Source organism: Phacochoerus africanus, chromosome 5 (assembly GCF_016906955.1).
Source record: "Phacochoerus africanus isolate WHEZ1 chromosome 5, ROS_Pafr_v1, whole genome shotgun sequence".
Lineage (NCBI taxonomy): Eukaryota > Metazoa > Chordata > Mammalia > Artiodactyla > Suidae > Phacochoerus > Phacochoerus africanus.
Genome location: NC_062548.1, coordinates 5,747,523 through 5,770,949, shown reverse-complemented (window position 1 = coordinate 5,770,949; position 23,427 = coordinate 5,747,523). Strand labels below are relative to the sequence as shown.

The window sequence follows — 23,427 nt, the reverse complement described above, 5'->3', positions numbered from 1 at the left end:
GCGCGGGGCTGGGAGCCCCGGGGGGTTCCCTTCCCCCCAACTTGTCCTCCTGGAGCCCGGAGGTGAGGATGCAGGGAGGCTGCTCCTGCTGTCAGACAGGTGTCCCTCTGAAGCCCTGAGGCACCTCGGAGGGGCAGTGGCAGCATTTGAACACACACGCTGGCCTGGGATCAGCCAAGGGGGCTGAGGACAGCCAGGGCCCCTGCCAGTGGCTGGTGTCTTTGCTTCCCATGCTCCACTTATTTAACATGCAACCTGTGCTTCTGCAGCCCCGCTGGGAGGGAGGGAGGGAGGGGGGGTGATGTGGGGACGGGCTGGCTGGCCCTCCTGGGGCTTATAGTCCTGCTGCTCTGCCCCCTGGGGTCACACATGGCTGTTTATGTTTCAGTAAATCACAGTTAAGAGCCTGGAGTTGGAGTTCCAGTTGTGGCGCAAGATCATGTCTCTGCATCACCAGGACGCGGGTTCGATCCCCGGCCTGGCGCAGTGGGTTAAAAGGGTGTGGTGTGGCAGTTGTGGCCTGGATCTAACCTCTGGCCTGGGAACTCCATATGCTGCCAAAAATAAGGGAAAAAAAAGAAGAGCCCTGGAGTTCCCTGGTGGCCTAGTGGTTAAGGATCCAGCATTGTCACTGCTGTGGTGTGGGTTCAATCCCTGGCCCAGGAACTTTTGAAGGCTGCAGACATGCTCCTCCCACCCCCACCCCCCACCAAAAAAAGTCATAGACTTTATTTTTTTAATTTTTTTTGCTTTTTAGGGCCACACCCGTGGCATATAGAGGTTCCCAGGCTAGGGGTGGAATCGGAGCTGTAGCCGCAGGCCTACACCACAGCCACAGCAACACGGGATCTGAGCCGCGTCTGCGACCCACACCAGAGCTGATGGCAACACTGGATCCTTAACCCACAGAGCGAGGCCAGGGATCAAACCTACAACCTCATGGTTCCTGGTCGGATCTGTTTTTGCTGAGCCACAACGGGAACTGCGACTTTAATTTTTAGAACAGTTTTAGGTTCACAGCCAAATTGAGAGGAAGGAACCCAGATTTCCATACACCCCCTCCCTCCACACTTGCACAATCCCCTCCACCGTCACCACCCCCACCAGATGGACCATGGAGGAACCTGCACAGACACGTCCTGTCACCCAAGTGACAAATGACACTCACGTTCACTCCTGGTTTGCCCTGTGTGGGTTTGGACGTGCGTCTACCGTTACAGCGTCATGCCCTGGAAAGCTTCTGAGCTCTGCCTGGCCCACCTGCCCCTGGTCCCCTGACCCCTGACAGCCACTGATCTTTTAGTGTCTCCATAATTTTTTTTTCCACACCTGCAGCATGTGGAAGTTCCTGGGCCAGGGATCGAACCCTTGCCACAGCAGGGACAATGCTGGATCCTTAAGCACTCGGCTAGCAGGGTGCTCCGGGGTAGGGGTGCTGTGACGGTGGCCTATGCCTGGAGGCTCTCCGGGTGGGTGGGCTTCGTCCAAGGCCCTCTCCCTGCCTCGCCCGCCTTCACCAGGCTCCATCTATGCTCCCTGCAGCTCCCAGCGCCCAGAGGGCTTTTCCTCCTGACAATACAGTTAAGGAGGCAGGACTGGAGGCCACTGGGTTCCAGCCTAGAGGTGACGTGGACTCAAGCTGCACCTCTGCCCCTCACCCCCGGGGACCTGCGTCCTCTTCTGCAAGATGGGGTGATGCTTGGGTCTATCCCGCGGGGGCTGAGTAACACTTCGGGTGGGATGCCCTGGGCATGTGCCAGGTACATGCAAACTGACTTAGGAATGGTCACTGCTGTCCTTTGTATTGGGAAAGAGTTGCTTTTCTCCAGACCCCACTTCCAGGTGGACGGGGGTGGGGGGCAACAACAGAGACCCCTCATCTTTGCCAGCATCATTTCCAGCCTCTGCCCCAGGCTCTCGACGACCCATGTGGCCCGCTGCGGACCCCCACCCTGGGCAGCCAGGTGCTGGCAGGGAAGGGCTCTCAGAGCACCAGCCCTTGGGGACGCAGTGAGGAAGTGTCACCCAAACCTGCAAAGGCCCGCGACAGCGAGAGAGCAGCGAGGCCTTGAAGACGACTTTGTCCGAGTTGCCTAGAGTGCACCGTGCGGGGATATTTTCTCTTTTTTCTTTTTTAAAAATGATTTTTATTTTTTTCCCTCATAGCTGGTTTACAGTGTCCTGACTCTTTCTGGGATTTCTAATTCAAATGTTTCTCAGAACTGCCCCGGGGAAACACGGGCCCCTTCCTCATTAGAATCAGCAGCAGTGGGCTTCCTGCTCTGGTGCAAATAGATTGGTGGTGTCCTGGGAGCAATGGGAAGAAGGTTCGGTCCCCGGCCTGGCACAGTGGGTTAAGGATCCAGTGTTGCTGTAGCTGTGGCTTAAGTGGCAATGGTGACTTGAATCTGATTCCTGGCCACGGAACTCTGTATGCCTCAGGGTGACCAAAAAAGAAAAAAAAAAAAAAAAGAATGAATAACAATGGTACTGGTTACAGCTTCCAAGTCCTGAATGGCTCCTCTGGGCTGGACCATGGCATGTATTATCTCATTTCATCCATTCCTTATTTCACAAATGTTCAAGGAGCGCCTGCTGCTGCCGAAGCCCCGTTCTAGCTGGGAAGAGAAAACAAGCATGTCTGCCCCAAGGGGAACCTTACCTGATGCCAGCTTCTAGGGGGAGAGAAGCAATGGTTCAGGGAGCCAGGAGGATTAGAGGAGAGACCTGGGCTTCTTTGAAATTCCCCCAGATGCCTGCCCGAGTCAGAGTTGGGATTCACGGTTGGGGCTTCACCAAGAGCTCTTTGATGCAAGGACTGTGTCTGTCCCCACCGTGGGCCACCCACAGTAGATGCCATCAGAGGCCTCTCGAGACTAACTGGCTCAACCTGATGAGGCTGGATGGAAATGAGTCCCAGGGAGGGTTTGATATGAAGCTGGATGTACTGCGTTGAGAGTGTCACCCAAAGATTCAGGTTTACCTGCAACCTCAGAAGGTGACTTATTTGGAAACAAGGTCTTTGCTGTTATCATTAGTTAAGATGAAGTCATACCGGCCTAAGGTGGATCTTAAATTCAACACGACTGGCGGAGTTCCCGTTGTGGCGCAGCAGAAAGGAATCTGAGTAGGAACCATGAGGTTGCGGGTTCCATCCCCGGCCTCACTCAGTGGGTTAAGGATCTGGCATTGCCGTGAGCTGTGGTGAAGGTTATAGACTCGGCTCAAATCCTGTGTTGCTGTGGCTGTGGCGTAGGCTGGCGGCTACAGCTCCAATTGGACCCCTACCCTGGGAACCTCCATATGCCGTGGGTGTGGCCCTAAAAAGACACACACACAAAATCAACATGACTGGTGTCTTTATAAGAAGAGGAGAGGCTACACACCCACCCACCAACCCACCCCCCAATGTGTGTGCAAAGAGGAAGATGGCCCCAGAGGCAGAGCTTGGAGCACGTGGCTACCAGCCCCGGAACTTCAAGGGTTGTTGGCGACCCCCGAAAGCTGGCAAGAAGCAGGAAAGGATTCTCCCTTGAGCCTTTGGAGGGAGCATGTCTCAGTCAACATCTTCATTTCCTTTTTTTTTTTTTTGCCATTTCTTGGGCCGCTCCCGCGGCATATGGAGGTTCCCAGGCTAGGGGTCAAATCGGAGCTGTAGCCACCGGCCTATGCCAGAGCCACAGCAACGCGGGATCCGAGCCGCGTCTGCAACCTATACCACAGCTCACGGCAATGCCAGATCCTTAACCCACTGAGCAAGGGCAGGGATCGAACCCGCAACCTCATGGTTTCTAGTCGGGTTCGTTAACCACCATGCCACGACGGGAACTCCCCCTTTTTCTTTTTTGACTGTGCCCTCAGGAGATGGAAGTTCCTGAGCCCGGGATCAAATCTGAGCTGCAGCTGCGACCGACACCACAGCTTCAGCAAAGCTGGATCCTTAGCCCACTGTACTGGGCCAGGGAGTGAACCTGCACTACCTCAGAGACAGCTCCACGTCCTTAACTTGCTGCACCACAGTGGGAACTCCCCCATGAGCATTTTTATTGGTACTTTTTTTTTTTTTTTGGGCTGTGCCTGTGGCATGTGGATGTTCCCCCAGCCTGGGATTAAACCTGAACCACAGCAGTGACAACACTGGTCCTTAACCCACTGTGCCACCAGGGAACTCCAGGAGGCGGGGATGCCATGAATTCACATCCTCAGGGATACTAGTTGGGTTTGTTACTGCTGAGCCACAACAGGAACTCCCTTCGGTAAATGATTTTTAAATTCAAAGGGTTTACAGGTGAGAGTATATCATCCATACAGTAACTCACCCAGAAAATATTTATTCAGTGCTCAGCTTTAGAGGTACAGGGACATACGGTTTATCGTGGGAGGACAGAAAAAAAAGATGCAGTAGGTCAGATGATGCAAAGAACTATGGAGTTCTTTCAGCCCGCGATCAAACCCGAGAAAACACAGGATAAGAAGAGGATGAGGAGGCGATGCTATTTTCTGCGGGGTGGTCAGGGACCAGCTCTCTGACAGGTGCTTTCTGAACACCGCAGCCACTGGGACAGGCAAATGCAAAGCCCTGGAGGCAGGAGAAGGCTTGGCCGGCACGAGGAAGCCCTTGTGGCCGGAAAGGGGCGCGCAGAAGGTAGAAAAGAGGGAGACGAAGTCAGAGAGCAAGCAGGGGCCAGCCAGGCTTCCCGGGCTCACCCCGCGCCCTAACGGGGCCGCGACCCGCTCGCCGCACCCAACATGGAGGCCGCGCGCGGCCTGCCCGCGGGGAATCGGAAGTGCGTGTCATTGGGCGCCGGAAGTGGAAGCGGCCCCCGCCCCCTGCTCGGGTCTCTGTGGAGCCGCGGACGCGCCGGCTTTGAGCATCCTGGCTCACCAGGCTGGAGGCCTCGGAGCTGCGGCTCCAGCGGCCGCGGCTCGGCCCGCCCTCGACATGGCCAGCTTCGGAGAGGTACGGCCTTCGCCTCGCTCTTCTCTCCTCCCTGTCCGGCGTTTTTGGCCCCGCTCGGTCCTCCCCACCCCGGCTCCGGGTCCCCTGCGTCCTTTCTGTCCCGCCCCCTATCCTGCTCCATCCTTCCCGTCCTCACCTCGGCTGGCTCTGTGCTTCCCATCCTGACCCCGACTCGGGGCCCGCTCGGGCCTTCCCACCCCCGACCCCGGCGTCGGCCTGACTTGGTTCTTCCTGCGCTGACCGTGGCCTTGGCCTCGTCCGCTCCTTCCCATCCTGACCCTGGCTTTTCCCCTTGCCCCCGTCTTGTGCCATTCCGCTCCCTAGAACCTCACCCTGTATCCGAAGGCGTAAGCCCTCTCAACCTTCGGTTTTCCACCGCTTTCCCGCAGTCCTGATCCCCAGACTTCTCTCCCCTTTCCCTTCCCCAGAGTTTCCAGCTCCGCTAGGCCTCCCAGGCCCTCTTCCCATGGCCCCGTGCCTTGGCTCAGCCCTTGGAGCTCTGAGACGTTTCTCCTCCCTGCGCACTACCCATCTCCTCCTCCACCTCTGGACGTTCGGTTTCTGTTCAGCCCGCTTTTCTCTGAGCCTCTTTGTTCTGTGACTTGGAGGGTAGTGGGGGAAAAATTGTTTCACCTGGGGGACTCGTGACTTATCCTGAATTTCTCGCCCAGTGCTCCACAAATCTGTAATGTGGTGCAAGGTGTTTTCTCTGCAGACCAGGATATGGGGTCTTCCCCCTTGTTGCTTCCTGCCTACCTTCCTGTGTACCTGTGGGCACCTGTATTTGTAACAGTTATCCAGAACTCAGACTGGGGACCAGGAGGGGAAGGCGCATGAGTCCCTGAAAGGTGACTGGAGTTTCTGAGAGCTCTTCCTCACGGGAAGTGGATTTGGCTCAGAAGTGCCTCTGCCTCCTTTTGTTTTGTTTTATGGCCCTGCTGCAGGCATGCAGAAGTTCCCAGGCTCAGGTCCTGAACCTGAGCCGCAGCTGCAACCCACTTTGGCAGCGCCGGATCCTTCACCCCACTCCCCTGGGCTGGGGATGGAACCTGTGCTGCCACAGCAACCGGAGCTGCTGCAGCTGGACTCCTAACCCACTGCACCACAGCGGGAACTCCACAAGTGCCCCCTTGATGGAGGGAGAGAGTGTGGTACCTACCTACACGCTGGTGGTAGGACTGAAGGCCCAGAGAGTACCCGCTCCCCGGGAAGGGTCTGGCGGCGGGGGAAGCCTGGCTGCCTTTACAAATTCTGGGTAGTTGCGTGTGCTTGGCGGGGGTTGTTCCTGGGACCTTGGTCTTTTGTGGTGCTGGCCCCAGGGCCCCTCTTTTCCTTGAAGCACATGTCGGGACTTGCCCGGCGAGGCTTCTTGTTGCGTTGTGAGCATGTTTTGGCTTGAGGGGAGAGGGGGAAGTCTTGCTCTGTCCTGACGGGAAGTCCCGGTCCGTTTCTCTGGGATAGTCTAATTACTGATTGAGTGGTTGAGCTTATAATTGACATGCCGTAAAATTTACACTTTTCTTTTGGCCACGCTGGTACCGTGTGGAAGTTCCCTGGCCGGGGATCAAACCTGTGCCACAGCAGTGACCCGGGCCGCTGCACCACAGGGGAACTCTTGGGCCACATTTACATGTTTAAAGTGCATAATGCAGTGTTTTTTGTTTTTTGTTTTTCTTTATGGCCTCACCCATGTCATATGAAAGTTCCCAGGCTAGGGGTCGAATTGGAGCCACAGCTGCCGGCCTACACCACAGCTCACAGCAACGCCAGATCCGAGCTGCGTCTTTGACCTACACCACAACTCGGGGCAACGCTGGATCCTTAACCCACTGAGCGACGCCAGAGATCGAACCTGCATCCTCATGGATACTAGTCAGGTTCTTAACCCACTGAAGCCACAACAGGAACTCCCAATAATGCAGTGGTTTTAAAAAATACATTCACGTGTTTGTGCACCCATCCCTACTATCTGATGCCAGAATGCGGTGGTCCGATTTGAAAGTCCTTGCTGGGTTTAAAATGCAGCTACCCAGGGAGTTCCCGTTGTGGCGCAGTGGAAATGAATCCCAGTAGGAACCATGAGGTCGAGGGTTCGATCCCTGGCCTCAATCAGTGGGTCAAGGATCTGGTGTTGCCATGGGCTGTGGTGTGGGTTGCAGCCTCGGCTCTGATCTAATGTTGCTGTAGCTGTGGTGTAGGTCGGCGACTGTCGTTCTGATTTGACCCCAGTCTGGGAACTTCCATATGCCTTGGGTGTGGCCATAAATAGGAAAAAAAAAAAAAAAAAAAAAAAGCTCCCCAGGAGACTACTCCCTGAGTTTCTGAGAAGTTGGGCTCTGCCTTTTTTTTTTTTCTCTTTAGAGCTGCAACTGAAGTGTATGGCAACACCGGATCCCCAACCCACTGAGTGAAGCCAGGGGTTGAACCCGCGTCCTCATGGATACTGGTCCACTAGTTTTAATAGTTCACACGTGACCGAGATTGGCTTTACTCTCTGACCCTCTCACCCCCTCCTGCCTCCTGGCTTATTTACATCCCTGACACCTCGTCAGTTGATTTGTAAATCCTGTGATTTCTTTGGGTGCCTGACTGATAGTAAACATCTGACAGGATTTTTTTTTTTTTTTTTGAGGGGGTGGGTATCTAGGTTTCAAATTACTTTATTAATTTATTTATTACTTTATGTATGCAGGTATGTGTGTTTGTCTTTTTAGGGCCGCACCCATGGCATATGGAGATTCCCAGACTAGGGGTCGAATCAGAGCTGAAGCCACCGGCCTACACTGCAGCCACATCCTTAACCCACTGAGCAAGGCCAGGGATTGAACCTGTGTCCTGGATATTAGATTCCTTTCTGCTGAGCCACAGCGGGAACTCCCGGTACTTAATTTTGCTTAACTTTTTGAAAGATTGTGACATGCTACACGTTCTGAAAATGTGCATAAAGCACAGGTTATCAAGAAACTAATCTCTTTGAAGCCCTACTCTCCCAGCTTTTTTCATCTTGGCATCTGGTTCTAGCCGGATGGTTCCCGGATGCGCCTGACAAAGATCACCTGGCCCTGAACCGGAATTTCCTCAGGTTCCAGGCAGTGCCCTGCTGGGGCTTTCAGGACACCCCGCAGCCCTTGCCTGGCGGTGGAGGAAAGGGCACTTTTAGGCCCAGCTGATCAGGCCCCGCCTTACATGATGCTTGTCCTCTGACTTTGGGTCATGTGGCTATTTTTTGTTGTTGTTGTTGTTGTCTTTTTAGGGCTGCACCCTCAGCATTTGGAGGTTCCCAGACTAGGGGTCGAATCAGAGCTGAAGCTGCCGGCCTACACCACAGCCACAGCAACGTGGGATCCAAGCTGAGTCTGTGACCTACACCGCAGCTCACAGCAACGCGGGATCCTTAACCCACTGAGCAAGGCCAAGGATCGAACCTGCATCCTCATGGATGCTAGTCAGATTTGTTTCCACTGAGCCACCACGGGAACTCCTGATTGTTTTTTTTAATTCCTGTAATGTCTAGGTGGTTTTAAGAGAAAGTCAGTATTCAGTAGTGTAACCGTGGAAATTATCTGATGCTGGAGTTGCACAGAGCGTTTGGTGCCAGGTCCCGAGTGCTCTGCGGTGGCATTCTTACTTTGATGAACCTGTAGATTGGGGTGCCTCAGGCTGCTCAGTGGAATTCAGGCCCAGCCCATCCCTCTCGTCCCCAGGACCCCAGGTACCAAGCTTGTCTGATGGGGATCCCCCTGGTCCCAGCACCCCTCTGGAGGTGGAGTCCTCAGGTCTAGAGTGGGGTCTGGGAATCTGATTTTTTTTTTTTTTTTTTGGCTGCGCCTGGGATGTGTGGAAGTTCTCGGGGCCGGGGACTGAACCCACGCCTTAGCAGTAACCAGAGTCACAGCAGTGACAGCACCAGATCCTTCACCTGTTGAGCCCCCAGGGAACTCCAGGGAATCTGCTTGTTACCAGGGGCCTGGGGTGTTCCCAAATGATCGGGTCTGGGAAACTCCTCAGAAAAGTCACTCATGGTTTGAAGCACTAGACCCAGGATTCTGTGACCCGGGGCAGCTGTGGCCTTGGGTCTGATGCTGCCTTCTGCCCTCCTAAGGCGGGAGGAGGGAGCCAGGGCTGCAGATACATCCAATGGGAAGGGGGAGGTGAAGGCAAGTCTGGCTGCTGCCTCCTGCGAAGAAGGGAGGCTGGGAGGGGCGACGCCGTGGAAGGGGTGGGATGCGAGGAGGAAGCCTCTCCTGGCTGGAGGGCTTGGCCGCGTGCGCAGCCTGAGTTCCCTGGAAACCCCTGGTGCTTGTGTGGGGTGTGCTGACAGGTCCTTCCTCCTCCGGCTTTGCGGTTGCCATGGCAGCAGCAGGGCTTTCCAAGTGGAAGAAGAGGCAGGCTGGAGGGGGCGGGCTCACGGACAGACTTCCCGGAAAAGGTGGTGGAAATAATCCCGAACACTCTCCTGGGAGTGTCAGAGAGGCAGCCCCTCAGGACCCTTGAGAGGCAGGGGGTCCCTTTGGGGCATGTTGGGAAGGTCCAGGCCCCCCCCCCCCCCCCCCCCGCACGGGCTCTTCTTAGAGCATCCCCATTCCCTTGGGTTTTTGTTTTTTGTTTTTTTTTTTAAAGGGCCGCACCCACGGCATATGAAGGCTCCCAGACTAGGGGTCAAATCAGAGCTACAGCCGCCGGCCTACACCCCAGCCACAGCAACACCAGATCCGATCCGCGTCTGCAAACTACACCACAGCTCACGGCAATGCTAGATCCTTAACCCACTGAGTGAGGCCAGGGATCGATCGAACCTGCAACCTCATGGTTCCTAGTTGGATTCTTTTCTCTGCGCCACGGGGAACTCCCTCATTTCCTCGGCCTTGATCTGGGGATTTCACGTCGCACTAACACAGGTTGAGGCCCTCTTGGTTGTACAAGCCCCTCCCAGTAGGCCAGGAAGCCCACGGTAGCTAGAAAACCTTTTGCAGGTAGCTGCCAGAGCACAGTGGAGCAATAACTGTGTGGGCATCTTACTGGACATAGCAGCACGGGTGTCTAACCAAAAAGTGTGATAAGTGGAGATAAGTTGCGCCATCTCTGTTGTTTGTTGTGAATCTTAAGATTTAAAACTGTTCTTTGTCTGGTAGGTGCTGTGTCTTATTTATAAGGGATTTATAGTTTCATTCTCACCTTTTACTTACCCCTGATAATGGTGCTGCAAAGAGCCGCGTCTGACCCTGCTCTGTGGAGCTGATAGTAACTCATTATACACCCCAGTGGCCCTGGGAGGTGAGACCCTGCTCTTATTGGTGAAGCCGAGTTAGCTTTCTCTCTTGATGGGGTTTTAAGCACACAGCCTGACATTTGGGGCAGAGGGGGGACAGCAGCTTTCACAGAGAGACAGCCTTGGCCAGTGGTTGTGAGTAGAGTCGGAAACCTGCCAGACTTGACTTTTAAGTAGGAAGAATCTCTTGTAAGTTTCCAAAAAAAAAAAAAGAAAAAGAAAAAGAAAATTTTTTGAGGAGTTTCCTGGTGGCTCAGCAGGTTAAGGATCTGGTGGTGTCACTGTAGCGGCTCTGGTTGCTGCTGTGGCGTGGGGTCTGATTCCTGGCTGGGGAAGATTGGCATGCCGTGGACGCAGCCAAAGAAGAAACAAAGAAACAGGAAAGAGAAGGGGCTCTTGAAGAATATCGGGGATCCTCGCTCTGCAGTTAAGATTTGGTGCTCCTTGTTTCAGGACATGTCCAAGGATGGTGGCACTCCGCCTGCAGCGGCCGCCGTGGCAGATGGTGCCCACCTGCTGGGCTTCTCAGATGAGATCCTCCTGCACATCCTGAGCCACATCCCCAGCACAGACTTGGTTCTGAACGTGCGGCGCACCTGCCGGAAGCTCGCGGCTCTGTGCCTGGACAAGAGCCTCACGCACACCGTGCTGCTGCAGAAGGACTACGAGGTGAGGCTGTGCGTAGCTGGCACTTGGCGTGGGGCAGGATGGGGACCAGCTGGGTGCTTGATGGCACAGCCAGGCCCCGGTGGGCGCCTGCAGGGGTGATGCCGAGGGAGCTGGGAGCACAGAGTCCTGGTGGGAGGCACCGCCTAACGCCCCCAGCAGCTCTGCGTCCTTGTCCTCACTTGGTGTTGGCAGTCTTTTCAGTTTTAGCCATTCTGATGCAGGGGACAAGGTGTATCGTTGTGGTTTTAACCTGGCTTCCCTGAGGACGGAGGCGTGGCTTATGCTTTCATCAGGTGCGCAGACCGTGTGTGTGTCCTCTGGGAAGTGTCTGTGCAAGGCGTTTGCCTGTTATTGTCTGTCTTTTTCCTCATGAGCTTTGTGTATATGCTGGAACAAGTCCTTCGTCAGATATACGGATTGTGTATATTTTTTCTCATAGTCTCTGCCTTGCTGTTTCATTTATTAACAGTGTCTTTTCTTTCTTTCTTTCTTTTGTCTTTTGAGGGCCGCACCCGTGGCATATGGAATTCCCAGGCTGGGGGTCTAATCAGAGCTGTTGCCTCTGGTCTACACCACAGCCACAGCAATGCCAGATCTGAGCCACGTCTGCGACCTACACCACAGCTCATGGCAGCACTGGATCGTTAACCCACTGAGCAAGGCCAGGGATCGAACCTGCAACCCTATGGTTCCTAGTTGGATTCGTTTCCACTGCGCTGCAATGGGAACTCCATTAACGATGTCTTTTGAAGAGCTTAAGTTTTAAATTTTGTTGAAGTCCAATTTATTGAGTTTTTGGCTTTTTTTTTTTTTGTCTTTTAGAGCTGCACCTGCGGCATATGGAGATTCCCAGGCTAGGGGTCGAAATGGAGCCGTAACTACGGGCCTACACCACAGCCACAGCAACACGGGATCTGAGCTGTGTCTGCGACCTACACCACAGCTCATAGCAGCTCCAGATCCTTAACCCACTGAGCAAGGCCAGGGATCAAACCCACGACCTCATGGATGCAAGTCAGGTTCATTAACCACTGAGCCACGACGGGAACTCCCAGTTTTTTGAGTTTTTGAGTTCATGCTTTTTGTATTCTGTTGAGGAAATCTTTGTGAAACCTGAGGTCATGCAGATTTTCTCCTATGCTGTTTTTTTTTTTTTTTTCCATTTTTTAAAGTTTTTTTGGAGTAGAGTTGATATTTACAATGTTGTGAGAACTTCTGCTGTACAACAAAGTGATTGAGTTACACATATACACATAGCCATTCTTTTCTTTCCTTTTCTCTTTTTCTTTCTTTCTTTCTTTTTTTTTTTTTTTTAGGGCCGCACCCACAGCACATGGAAGTTCCCAGGCTAGGGGTCGAATCTGAGCCGCTCTGCGACCTACGCCACAGCTCATGGCAGCGCCGGATTGTCAACCCAGTGAGCAAGGCCAGGGATTGAACCTGCGTCCTCATGGGTACTAGTTGGATTCGGTTCTACTGAGCCACATGGGAACTCCCTCCAATGATGTATCTTAAACAGAGGTTTTGACCTTAATTCACATTTTTGGAGACTGGGAGGGGCTCCTCACTGTTACTGCTGTTTGGGAAGTGATGCCTCTGCAACCTGGAATGAGGCCCCTGAGAGCTCTGGTTCTTTCTGTGAGAGACCTGTGCTCCTCCCTGGTGGGGGCTGAGCTTACTCCCCGAAGTGCAGGGTCAGGCTTCTGCCCGCGAGGGTTCTTTCCTGGATGGGATGGGGCGGGGCAGGCGCCCCAGCACAGACTCTTTGGAGCGTGTCCTTCGCCTGCACGGTTCCCGGGGTGGACATTTGCCCTGAGAAGTGATCAGAAACGTACACGGATGCTTGATGCTTTGTTTTCCAAAGGCCTTGGTGGCTGCTGGGCCCCGGCTGGACATAGCGTGGCTCTCAAGCAATCCGGGCCAGGTGGTTTTTTTGGATGGCTTCCCCAAGATACATGGAGTTCCTGGGAGGGTCAGGGATCAAATCCAAGCCGGAGTTGTGACCTCTGCTACAGCTGTGGCAGTGCCAGACCCTTAACTCATTGCGTGGGGCTGGGGTGGAAGATCTGTCCTGGCGCTGCAAAGACACCATCAGTCCCGGTTGTGCTACAGCAGCAACTCCCGGGCCAGATTTTTGAGGAACACTCAACACTGTGAAAGCACATGTTATGTAAAGGAAGGTAACAGGCAGAGCCTGCTTCCAGGGCCTGCTTCCTTTGTGTGACTGGGGAAAAAAACCCGCTTAACATGAAGCTTACCATCTTAACCATCCCCCGCCCCCGCCATCCCCAGGCCATCCCCAGGCACATGGAGCTCCTGGGCCAAGGATCAGATCTGAGCCGTAGCTGTGGCAATGCCGGATGCTCAACCTTGTGTGCTGGGCCAGGGATGGAACCCACGTCCCGGCGCTTCCAGTGATGGCTGTCGTGCCACAGCGGGAACGCTGCTGTCTTGACCGTTTTTCAGTGTGCAATTCCATAGCCACAAATACATTCGCTCTTTGCAAAACTTTATCCCTCTCAGCAGACCCCCTGCAACTACTGAGCAGTCCCTCCCATTGCCCTTTCCCCGACCTCTGGGGACCTCTGTTCTCCTTTCCGTTGCTGATGCTGCCTATTCCGGCGGTTTCATGCAGCGTGTGGCCTTGTGACTGGCTGAGCGAGGACGGCCCTGACTGAGCACCCTGTCCTCAAGGGTCACGTAGCAGCGCCACAGCTTCGCGCCGGCCCGTGGAGAGTGGAATTCCACTCAGGGACGGGCCCCTCTTCCTTGTCCTCTTCCTCCCTGGACGGGTGGCGGGGTTGTTCGTGAGAACAGTGCGGCCGCGACCATGGGCATGCGGGTGTCTGTCTCGGTCTCCGCTTCCAGTCCCCTGGGAACACACCTGGCCGGGGGGTTGCTGGGTCACCTGGTGACTGCGTTTCGCCTTTCCAGGAGCCCCCAGACTTGTCCGCAGGGGCTGCCCCTCCTGCCGGCCCCTCCTGCCCGGGGCTCCTGACGGTTGCTGGAGGGGCAGAGGCCCCGGTTCTGGCCCCGAGTGTCCCTCTTTAGCTGGAGTGGGACCGGGGTGGCCCCCTGACTGTCGTGGGGGAGGGCACGCCCCGGGGGAGCGAGGGCGGTGGGGGCGGCCTGCGCCTCAGCCCCTCTCCTCCTCTCCCGCCCCGCCTGCAGGCCAGCGAGGACAAGGTGAAGCAGCTCGTGCGGGAGATCGGCCGGGAGGTGCAGCAGCTCAGCATGGCCGGCTGCTACTGGCTGTCGGGCGCCACCGTCGAGCACGTGGCCCGCTGCCGCGGCCTGGTCAAGGTGAACCTGGCGGGCTGCCACCTGACCTCCCTGCGCCTCTCCAAGGTGCTGTCGGCCCTGCAGCACCTGCGCTCCCTGGCCATCGACGTGAGCCCCGGCTTCGACGCCAGCCAGCTCAGCAGCGAGTGCAAGGCCACGCTGAGCCGCGTGCGGGAGCTCAAGCAGACGCTATACACGCCCTCGTACGGCGTGGTGCCCTGCTGCACCAGCCTCGAGAAGCTGCTGCTCTACTTCGAGATCCTGGACCGCACGCGCGAGGGCGCCGTCCTGTCGGGCCAGCTCATGGTGGGCCAGAGCAACGTGCCGCACTACCAGCACCTGCGCGTCTTCTACGCCCGCCTGGCGCCCGGCTACATCAACCAGGAGGTGGTGCGCCTGTACCTGGCCGTGCTCAGCGACCGCACGCCCGAGAACCTGCACGCCTTCCTCATCTCCGTGCCCGGCAGCTTCGCCGAGAGCGGGGCCACCAAGAACCTCCTGGAGTCCATGGCCCGCAACGTGGCGCTGGACGCCCTGCAGCTGCCCAAGTCCTGGCTCAACGGCTCGGCCCTGCTCCAGCACATGACCTTCAGGCGGCCCTTCTACTTCAGCTTCAGCCGCTGCGCCCTGTCGGGCGGCCACCTGATCCAGCGCGTCCTCAACGGCGGGAGGGACCTGCGGAGCCTGGCCAGCCTGAACCTCAGCGGCTGCGTGCACTGCCTGGCGCCCGACTCCCTGCTCCGCAAGGCGGAGGACGACATCGACAGCGGCATCCTGGAGACGCTGGTGGCCGCCTGCTGCAACCTGCGGCACCTCAACCTGTCGGCCGCCCACCACCACAGCCCCGAGGGCCCCGGCCGCCACCTCTGCCAGCTGCTGGCCAGGCTGCGCCACCTGCGCTCCCTGTCCCTGCCCGTCTGCGCCGTGGCCGACTCGGCCCCGCGGGCCGACCGCGCGCCCGCCCAGCCCGCGATGCACGCCGTGCCCCGTGGCTTCGGCAAGAAGGTCCGCGTGGGCGTGCAGACCTGCCCCAGCCCCTTCCCCGGGCAGGCGGGCCCCCAGCCGGCCTCCGTGTTCTGGTCGCTGCTGAAGAGCGTGCCCTTCCTGGACCGCCTCGAGCTGATCGGCTCCAACTTCTCCTCGGCCATGCCACGCAACGAGCCCGCCATCCGCAACTCCCTCCCGCCCTGCAGCCGGGCGCAGAGCGTCGGGGACTCGGAGGTGGCTGCCATCGGCCAGCTGGCCTTCCTGAGGCACCTGACGCTGGCCCAGCTGCCCAGCATCCTGACGGGCTCCGGGCTGGTCAGCATCGGCCTGCAGTGCCAGCAGCTGCAGTCCCTCTCGCTGGCCAACCTGGGCATGATGGGGAAGGTGGTCTACACGTCGGCCCTCTCGGACATGCTGCAGCACTGCAAGCGGCTGAAGGACCTCAGGTGAGGGCGCCTCTGCGGGCGCCGTGGGGAGGGGGGCGCCGGCAGGCATTCGCAGGCCTGCCGAGACAGGCGGCGTGCAGACCCGCCCCCCCAGGGGCTGAGGGTCTCGAGGCGGGGGCGCCTGGCGGGGACGGTGTGCGCGGCCCGTCATCCTGGTCCCTGGGGCGGTCACGAGGGGGACGTCATTCTTAACTGCAGAGCGGAGGGGGTGAGCGTCACACCTGGGCATTCTACTGTTTTGGGGGGCGGGGGGAGGGGAGCTGTACTTTTTGTGTCTGTGTGTGTGTGTGTGTGGCATATGTAAGTTACTAGGCCAGGGCTCACATCCAAGCCACATATGCCACCTACACCACGGCTGTGGCCACACCGGGTCCTTAACCACTGCACTGGGCCAGGGATTGAACCTGCATCTCAGTAGCGACTGGCAGAGTGGGGAAGCCCTTGTGGCCCAGGGCTTCCCCAGGAGCAGGGCCGTGACGGCAGCGTGACTTTGTGGCTGGGGTCAACTGCAGGACTCGGGACAAGTGGGTCTTGTGCGCTGGCCCGAGAACCTGACCGGCACCCTTAATGGGTTCTCTGTGTGCCCTGGCTGCCGAGACCACATCTGATCGGAGCCGGGACCTGCCTGTTCAGGACAAACGCCAGTTTCTACACCTTGGCCAAATGGCCCCGTTCCTTTGGGTCCCTGTGGTTTTGGCAGGCCCAGCCCAGGAGGCTGGAGTGAGAGGCGCAGGTGGTACCCGCCTGCCATGGGCAGGTGCTGCAGAGAGGCAAGGGTTTCGCGCTTAGGAGAGGCTGGCATGCCGCTCGCAGGGCTGCCTCCCTGGGCCTCCTCCCCGGGCAGCTCCTGAACTTCCCGTGGGATGTTTTGAGATGGTGGCAGCCACCGCCTCCACTGTCCCCACCAGCGAGGCCCATGGATTCGAGTTTTGTGCCAGCCGGGGCTCCTGGCCAGGAGCCGCCTCTGCAGCCAGGGCTGTGCAGCCAGGGCCGCTCCCGCGGGGAGGCGGTGCAGGAACACCGTCCTGCTGGGGCTGCGCATGCCACACCTCGGCAGTGGCAGGATTGCAGGCTGGACGGAGAGGGGCGCCTTCTTTCCCGAGACTGAAGAAGCCCTGCCTGGCGAGAAGCCCTGCCTGGCAGGGGAGAGCGTTACCCCCGTCACCCGGCTGCCCTTTGACCTGGGGACCAGGGCAGCTTCTGGGCGGAAGCAAGAGGCCTTCTTGGAAGCAGTTCCTGGGGACCTGGGTGCTGCTCGGAGCTGGGGCCGGAGAGCTGGGCAGGCGGGCGAGGGGCGGCCCCAGTGCCTGCCTGTGCCCTCAGAGTATCCCCGAGGCCAGGCGGTCTTAGGGAGCGAGCTTCAGAGGCCACGTCCTTACGGGTCAAGGTTGAGGGACTGCTGGGCGAGGCCGCTTCCTCCTCCCCTGTCCCTAGTGCACATGCTGCCGCCTCGTGGAGGAGCTGGCCGGGTGTGGACGCGGCACGCAGCCCCCCCAGGCCTGCCCCTGGGACGGGGGCCTCCTCCAGGGGGCGAGTCGAGTGGCTGGTGCTTTGAAAACACTGTTTGAAAGGCTGTAGACGCAGCTCCGTCTCCCCCGTCTCTACCCTCTGTCTGCCTGAGTAGCTAGAGCCCCAGCAGGTAGCACAGACCCGCTTCGCCACCTGGGGGCGAAGCATAGCCTCCTCCCTGCTCGGAACTTGGCACCTCAGCAGCGCCTGGCCAGCCCTTCCCACCCACCTCCAGCTCTGCCACTTCCAGGGCTACAGAGGAATGCTACTGTAGGAGTTTTTGTCTCTCTCTCTCTCTTTTTTAAATTTTTTGCTTTTAGGGCTGAACCCACAGCATATGGAAGTTCCCAGGCCAGAGCTTGAATCCAAGCTGCAGCCACCCGCCTTTGCCACAGCCACAGCAGCTCAGGATCCAAGCCTAGTGTGCACCCTGTACCACAGCTCACAACACGCTGCCTCCTTAATCCACTGAGCGAGGCCAGGGATCAAACCCTCATTCACATGGTTCCTAGTCGGGTTTGTTTCCTCTGAGCCACAGCAGGAACTCCCTAGGTTTACTGTTTTTTTTTTTTTTGGTCTTTTTACCTTTTCTAGGGCTGCACCCGCAGCATATGGAGGTTCCCAGGCTAGGAGTCTAATCAGAGCTGTAGCTGCCAAGCCTACGCCAGAGCCACAGCAACTCGGGATCCAAGCTGTGTCTGCAACCTACACCACAGCTCACGGCAACGCCGGATCCTTAACCCACTGAGCGAGGCCAGGGATCGAACCTGTAACCTCATGCATTCCTAGTTGGATTCATTAACCACTGAGCCACTATGGGAACTCCTACTTTTTTGTGTGTGTGGGGGGTTACTCTTTTTTTTTAAAAGCCACAGGTGGCGGAGTTCCCATCATGGCACAAGGGAAATGAATCCGATTAGGAACCATGAGGTTGCGGGTTTGATCCCTGGCCTCGCTCAGTGGGTTAAAGATCTGGTGTTGCCGTGACCTGTGGTGTAAGTCACAGACTCAGTTTGGATCTGGTGTTGCTGTGGCTGTAGTGTAGGCCGGCAGCTATAGCTCCGATTGGACCCCTAGCCTGGGAACCTCCATATGCCATGGGTGCGGCCCTAAAAAGACAAAAAAAAAAAAAAGAAAGAAAGAAAAAAAGGCCACACGTGGCTAGTGCTACCCATTTTGGTTACTGTTTTTTGTTTTTGATTTTGTTTGCTTTTTAGGGCCATACCCGCAGCATATGGAGGTTCCCAGGCTAGGGGTCGAATCGGAGCTGTAGCTGTCGGCCTACACCACAGCCACTGGGGGAGCTCCAACTGTAGGATTTTTTGAAAAGATAGAACCAAGTATGTTCAAACCTTTTCTTAAGAAACGTGAGCTTCTCCAAATAGCCGCACCGCAGCCAAGACTCCTGCCAGCCCTCTGGGCTCAGGCCTTTCTTGTCCTTGGCCCCCGCTCCCTGACTTTCCCTGGGTCTTTAGGGATGACGTCCGCTCTAGGGCGTCCAGGGGCGAGGCCGTGCTCTCATCCGTGACCAAGCTTCTTTCCCTGGTGTTTGGGCCCCACACAGCCCTGCCGGGGGCTTCCTTCCTGCCACACGGGAGTATGAGGCTTTTCAAAATCCTATCGCAAAGGGACCTGCGTTCCCCCGTCAGCTTTATCATCAGGAGCTTCCTGGAAATTCTCCTTACATGTGATTAAAATAAAACAAACCAGTCTCACTGCCTCTCACTGGGTGACTGGTGGCACCTGTACAGGACAGAACAGACCTAATAGTAAGGCCCCTTCCCCGTCCTGTGCCTTGTTCGTGTCCCCGGGCGTTGGGACGACGGAGACTGGTGCACGAGGCCCACGCGGCTCTCGTAGGGGCCTGTTGATGACCCTCTACCCACGTCCCGATCCGCCTCGCCCAGGGCGTTGCTGCGCGCAGAGCACCCGGGCTCTCCTTCCTCCCGGAGGCCTCGGGGGTGTTGGACGGGGACACCCTGTCCCCCATCCAGGCCCCCCGCCTTTCGGGGGTGGGAGTGGGCCTTTCTTGCTCATCTCAGAGGCGTCTCTCTCTCTCTTCACGAGCCCCCATGGCTGCAGACCCCTGTCTCAGGGCATCCCAGGAAGTCACCAACTTGGCCTTGTCAGTTTACGGGGAAAAACAGGCCTCCAGGGGGTCCCCTGTGGGTCTTGCGTGGCTGCCTGCTCTGGGCAGCTGTGTCCGCTAGTTCCACCAGCCCTGAGGGTGTCCGGGGCCTCCTTCGGCAGTCGCGGGTGGGTTTTAAAAGCACCTCAGGAGTTCCTGTTTTAGCACAGTGGAAATGTGCCCGACCAGTATCCGCGAGGATGCGGGTTTGATCCCTGGCCCCTCTCAGCGGGTTAAGGATCTGGCATTGCCACAAGCTGTGGTGTAGGTCGCAGACAAGGCTCGGATCCTGTGTTGCTGTGGCTGTGGTGTAGGCCGGAGGCTACAGCTCCAATTCGACCCCTAGCCTGGGAACCTCCATATGCCGCGGGTGCGACCCTAAAAAAAAAAAAGGCGGGGGGGCATTGCTGTGCTTCCGTACCTGTGAAGGGCGGAGGTACTGCTGACGGTTCCCGAGCCTGCCGCCGCCGCTGCTGCTGGTCGCCAGGGCTGGCCCTCGTTAGCAGGTTGTTTGTGTTTTCTTCCGGAAGGGTGCTGTTGCCCTGTGGTCTTGCTGGGGAATATAGTACAGAGGCTCTCTGGCTCTGTTAGTGCCCTCAGCGTCCTCCCCCGGCCTCTGCGTTCGTGTCCTGGGGCTGTCCTGACGAATGACCCGAGCCAGGTGGCTTAAGACAACAGAGTCGGGTTTCCTGCTGTGGTGCGGTGGGATTGGCAGCATCTTGGGAGTGCTGGGGTGCAGGTTCAGTTCTGGCCTGGCACAGTGGGTTAAGGATCTGGCGTTGCGGCAGCTGTGGCTTAGGTTGCAACCGGGGTTCAGATCTGATCCCTGGCCTGGGAACTCCCTATGCTGCAGGGCAGCCAAAAGTGAAAAAAACAAAACAAAACAAGACAGCAACCAAAAAACCCAACAGAGTCATCCTCCGGCGGTTGGGAGGGCCGGAGGTCCAAGGTCCCTCTGGAGGTTCTGGGGGGGCCTGTTCCAGGCCGGTCCCCCAGCTGCTGGCAGTGCTGGGTGTTCCCTGGCTTGTGGACATGTCACATGGAGGGCTCCCTGGGTGTTCCTGACTGGACCCCACCCCAGTTCCCCACGACCTTTATTCACCTCTGCAAACACCCTGCTTGCAGATAAGGTCTCAGGTGTCGTGGGTGCCGAGGGTTAGGATGCAGCAGGTCTTCTGGGGGCCACAGTTGAGCTCCCACCCGCTCTCCTCTCGGCACCAAGCAGGCAGCACCACCAACGCAGTGACGTGGCTGGGTCTGGGGCAGCTGGTTGTGTCGGACCTGCAGGTGGACCTGGGGATCCGTGCCCTCAGGGGGCCGCGGTGTAGGCGGGCCATGGGGATGCCGGTCTGGGCCCTCCTTAGCGTCCAGAGGCGTGCTGGGGGTCCCGGGCCAGGCGCGTGGCGGGCAGGCCCTCCCCGTGGTCTCACACCGTCCCCTGTCCCCCCACAGGCTGGAGCAGCCCTACTTCAGCGCCAACGCCCAGTTCTTCCAGGCGCTGAGCCAGTGCTCCGCGCTGCAACGCCTGTGCCTGGTGTCGCGCAGCGGCACCCTGCAGCCCGAGGCCGTGCTGGCCTTCATGGCGCGCTGCCTGCACGTCGTCGTGTGCCACCTCTTCACCGGCGAGTCCCTGAGCACCTGCAGGAGCCTCCAGCAGTCCCTTCTCCGCAGGTGAGTGGTGGGCGGGCCCGCTTCTCCAGCGTGCTCGCACCCAAGTCACCCGGCGTGGCCCGTGCTCCCGAGGGACGGATGCTGGAGCCGGGACGAGCGTGGTGCCCCTGATCCACCTGCAGCCTCCGGATCCCGTCCCTCCCCCATCTCGCCCTTTTTCTGGGCAGGACTCGCTTCCAAGGCCCCGTCCTGCCCGGCCGCCTGTTTGCCGGTCTCCGTAGTCCCGGCTCTCGTGATCCTGGGGCTTCCCGAGAGCACCGGCCGGCTGTCCGTAGAGTATCTGCCGTTGGTGTTCCTGTTGAGAAGGAGTCCATCCCGCCCCTGCCTCCGAATCCCTCCCCGCCTCCCAGGATCCCCGCCCTCTGCCCCTTCTCTGCTCGGAAACCCTCCCTCCAGCAGCTGCCAGCCTGGCCCCCCGCTCCCCGCTCCCCGCTCCCCGGCGCGGGGCCGTGGTTGCTGAGGCTGCCAGCCCTGGGTGTCTGGGGCCACCTCAGGCAGTGAGGACGGTGGCACCTGGGCTCCTCCCTCACGGCCTCCAGTCTCCCCGCCTCCGTCGTTGGGGGCGTGTTCCTCGTGGGAGCCCCCCCTCCCCGTGTCCTGCGTGCTTTGGTCCTGCCTTTTCTGGTATCCGGAGCCTTCCTGACGTTGGAAGGGTCAGAGCCCTGGATGGGGGGGTGCTGGAGCCGCGCGGCCTCCCAGCCCTCCTGCTGTCCCCCTGCTGTCGCCCTGAGCCGGTGGGGGGGCGCTGGCTCTCGGTCGCCCTTGCCGAGCCTTTTCTGCGCAGATGGGCAGCTACGTGCGTGTCTGGTCTGCCCGCTTCTTCCTGACTCTGGATTTGCCTTTCACTTAATGACGTGTCTTGGAAATCATTCCCTCTGAGCTCATCCGGCTCCGCCTCATTCTTTTTTTTTTAGGGTTGATTTGCAGTGTTGTGTCCGTGTCTGCTGTACAGCAAAGTGACCCCGTCCTACGCAGACACAGATCCTTTTTCTTAGCTTATTCTCCATCGAGTTCCGTCGCAGGCGGCTGGATACAGTTCCCCGTCCCGTACAGCGGTTCTGGCTCGCTCTTTTTACAGGGCTGCATTTTTAAAAATTGTGGGAAAATACACCTAACACACCTTCCCATTTCAACTGTTTTTCTTTTTCCCCCGTTTTAATGTTTTCATCATTCTGACCTGAAACCATCCGCATTAAACACTAGCCCCGTCTCGCCTCCCGCAGCCGCTCCTTCTACTTTCTGCCTCCAGTCTGGGGACCTCCTGTAAGTTTACCCACGTAGGCTTTGCTCTTTGCGTCCGTCTTTTCCTGTATGCCTTTTGGCATTTAGGAGACTTAAAAAACAGAAATAAAGGCTCATCCTATGTTGACTGAAATCAAGCCCCTTTGACCCCCTGAACCTGCCAGTGTGCGTTTACCTTTTCAATGGTGGGGATCCGTCCGAGGGTCCGCGAGGAGCGCGGCGCTTTGTTCCCTGGGTTTGCGGCGTCCGTGAGTGTGTGACGTGGCGTCGGGGCCGGCGGCCCGTGCTGTCCATGCAGCTTCCGCGGGCTTCCCTGCGGGCAGGCTGGCAGGTCGGGGTGTGCGGGTGCTGCCCAGGTGCCTGTTCTCCCAGGTGGTCCCCGGGCCAGGCCTCCCCTGCGGGTCTGTGAGTTCTTGGCCTGCGTCCCTGCCCGTGCGTGACACTGCCAGACGTTTCCGGGCCTCCTGCCGCCGGAGCGTTGTCCGATGAGCTTGTTGCCTGCCCGTCTCTGACATCTCTTTACGTCCCTTGGGGACTCCGCTGTCGGGTTTCCTTGGGGGGCGGGGGAGGACCTGGGGGGGCCCAGTCTCTGGCGTCCTGAGGCTGCCCCTCTCCTCTCCTGGTTTCCCACCCACTGTGTGCACCGTTGTTCCAGGTTCCGGCTCTGGGCTTAAAGACATTTCCCCACTGGCCCCCAGATGCCCTTAAATCTGCCCCTTGTACTGTACTCAGGTCCGAGATCCCAGGTAGCAAAGCTCGTGGTTTGTGTGCAAAATACAGCCACGTGGGTTTTGAACCATGGTGACGGGGGGTCTCCCCGGTGACCGCCAGCCATGATGGACGTGCCCGCTGTGTGTGCAGAAGGTTCCCAGAGCTCCTGTAAACACGGATCCTGCTGGGTGTTCACGGAGCAAGTTGCCAGATCCCTCTGGTCAAGTGAGTTTGGACGTCTGTCCAGCAGGAGATGCTGACCTTGGTTTTGCCAGGATTTGGAGGGAGGCAGTGCAATGAAGGGGTGCCCCCAGGGCCCACTGCAGCGCGGTGCTGCGGATTCCGCGACTTCTCGCCCCTGGGTGCCTCTGCGGCGCTCTGGCCGTTCTCCTGCTACAGGGGGCCTGCGTGGGGGGCGGCCCGTGTCGAGTACAGAGACCCCTGGGATCAGCCTTCCAGCTCACACCGGGGGGGCCAGGAGGGGGTGGAGTTCAAGTCTCAGAATAACTGACTGTGTCGACTTCATGTCGGGCCACTCACCTCAGTCTTAGGT

The 23,427-nt window shown here is 58.1% G+C and overlaps 1 protein-coding gene across 2 annotated transcripts in view; it reads left to right on the top strand.

Annotated features, from left to right (window-relative positions):
- Window positions 1-3,945: 3,945 nt before the first annotated feature.
- Window positions 3,946-23,427, top strand: part of FBXL18 (F-box and leucine rich repeat protein 18) — a 30,981-nt gene continuing 11,499 nt past the window's right edge. Inside the window, exons 1-4 of one of the 2 annotated variants that reach the window (XM_047779466.1) lie at window positions 3,946-4,049; window positions 10,683-10,898; window positions 14,070-15,613; window positions 20,703-20,921. In XM_047779466.1, coding sequence (XP_047635422.1) covers window positions 10,686-10,898; window positions 14,070-15,613; window positions 20,703-20,921 — 1,976 coding nt within the window. In that variant the 5' untranslated portion in view covers window positions 3,946-4,049; window positions 10,683-10,685. Of the gene's footprint in view, window positions 4,050-4,797; window positions 4,961-10,682; window positions 10,899-14,069; window positions 15,614-20,702; window positions 20,922-23,427 lie in introns of those variants that run through there. The other variant, XM_047779465.1, reaches the window with a different exon arrangement.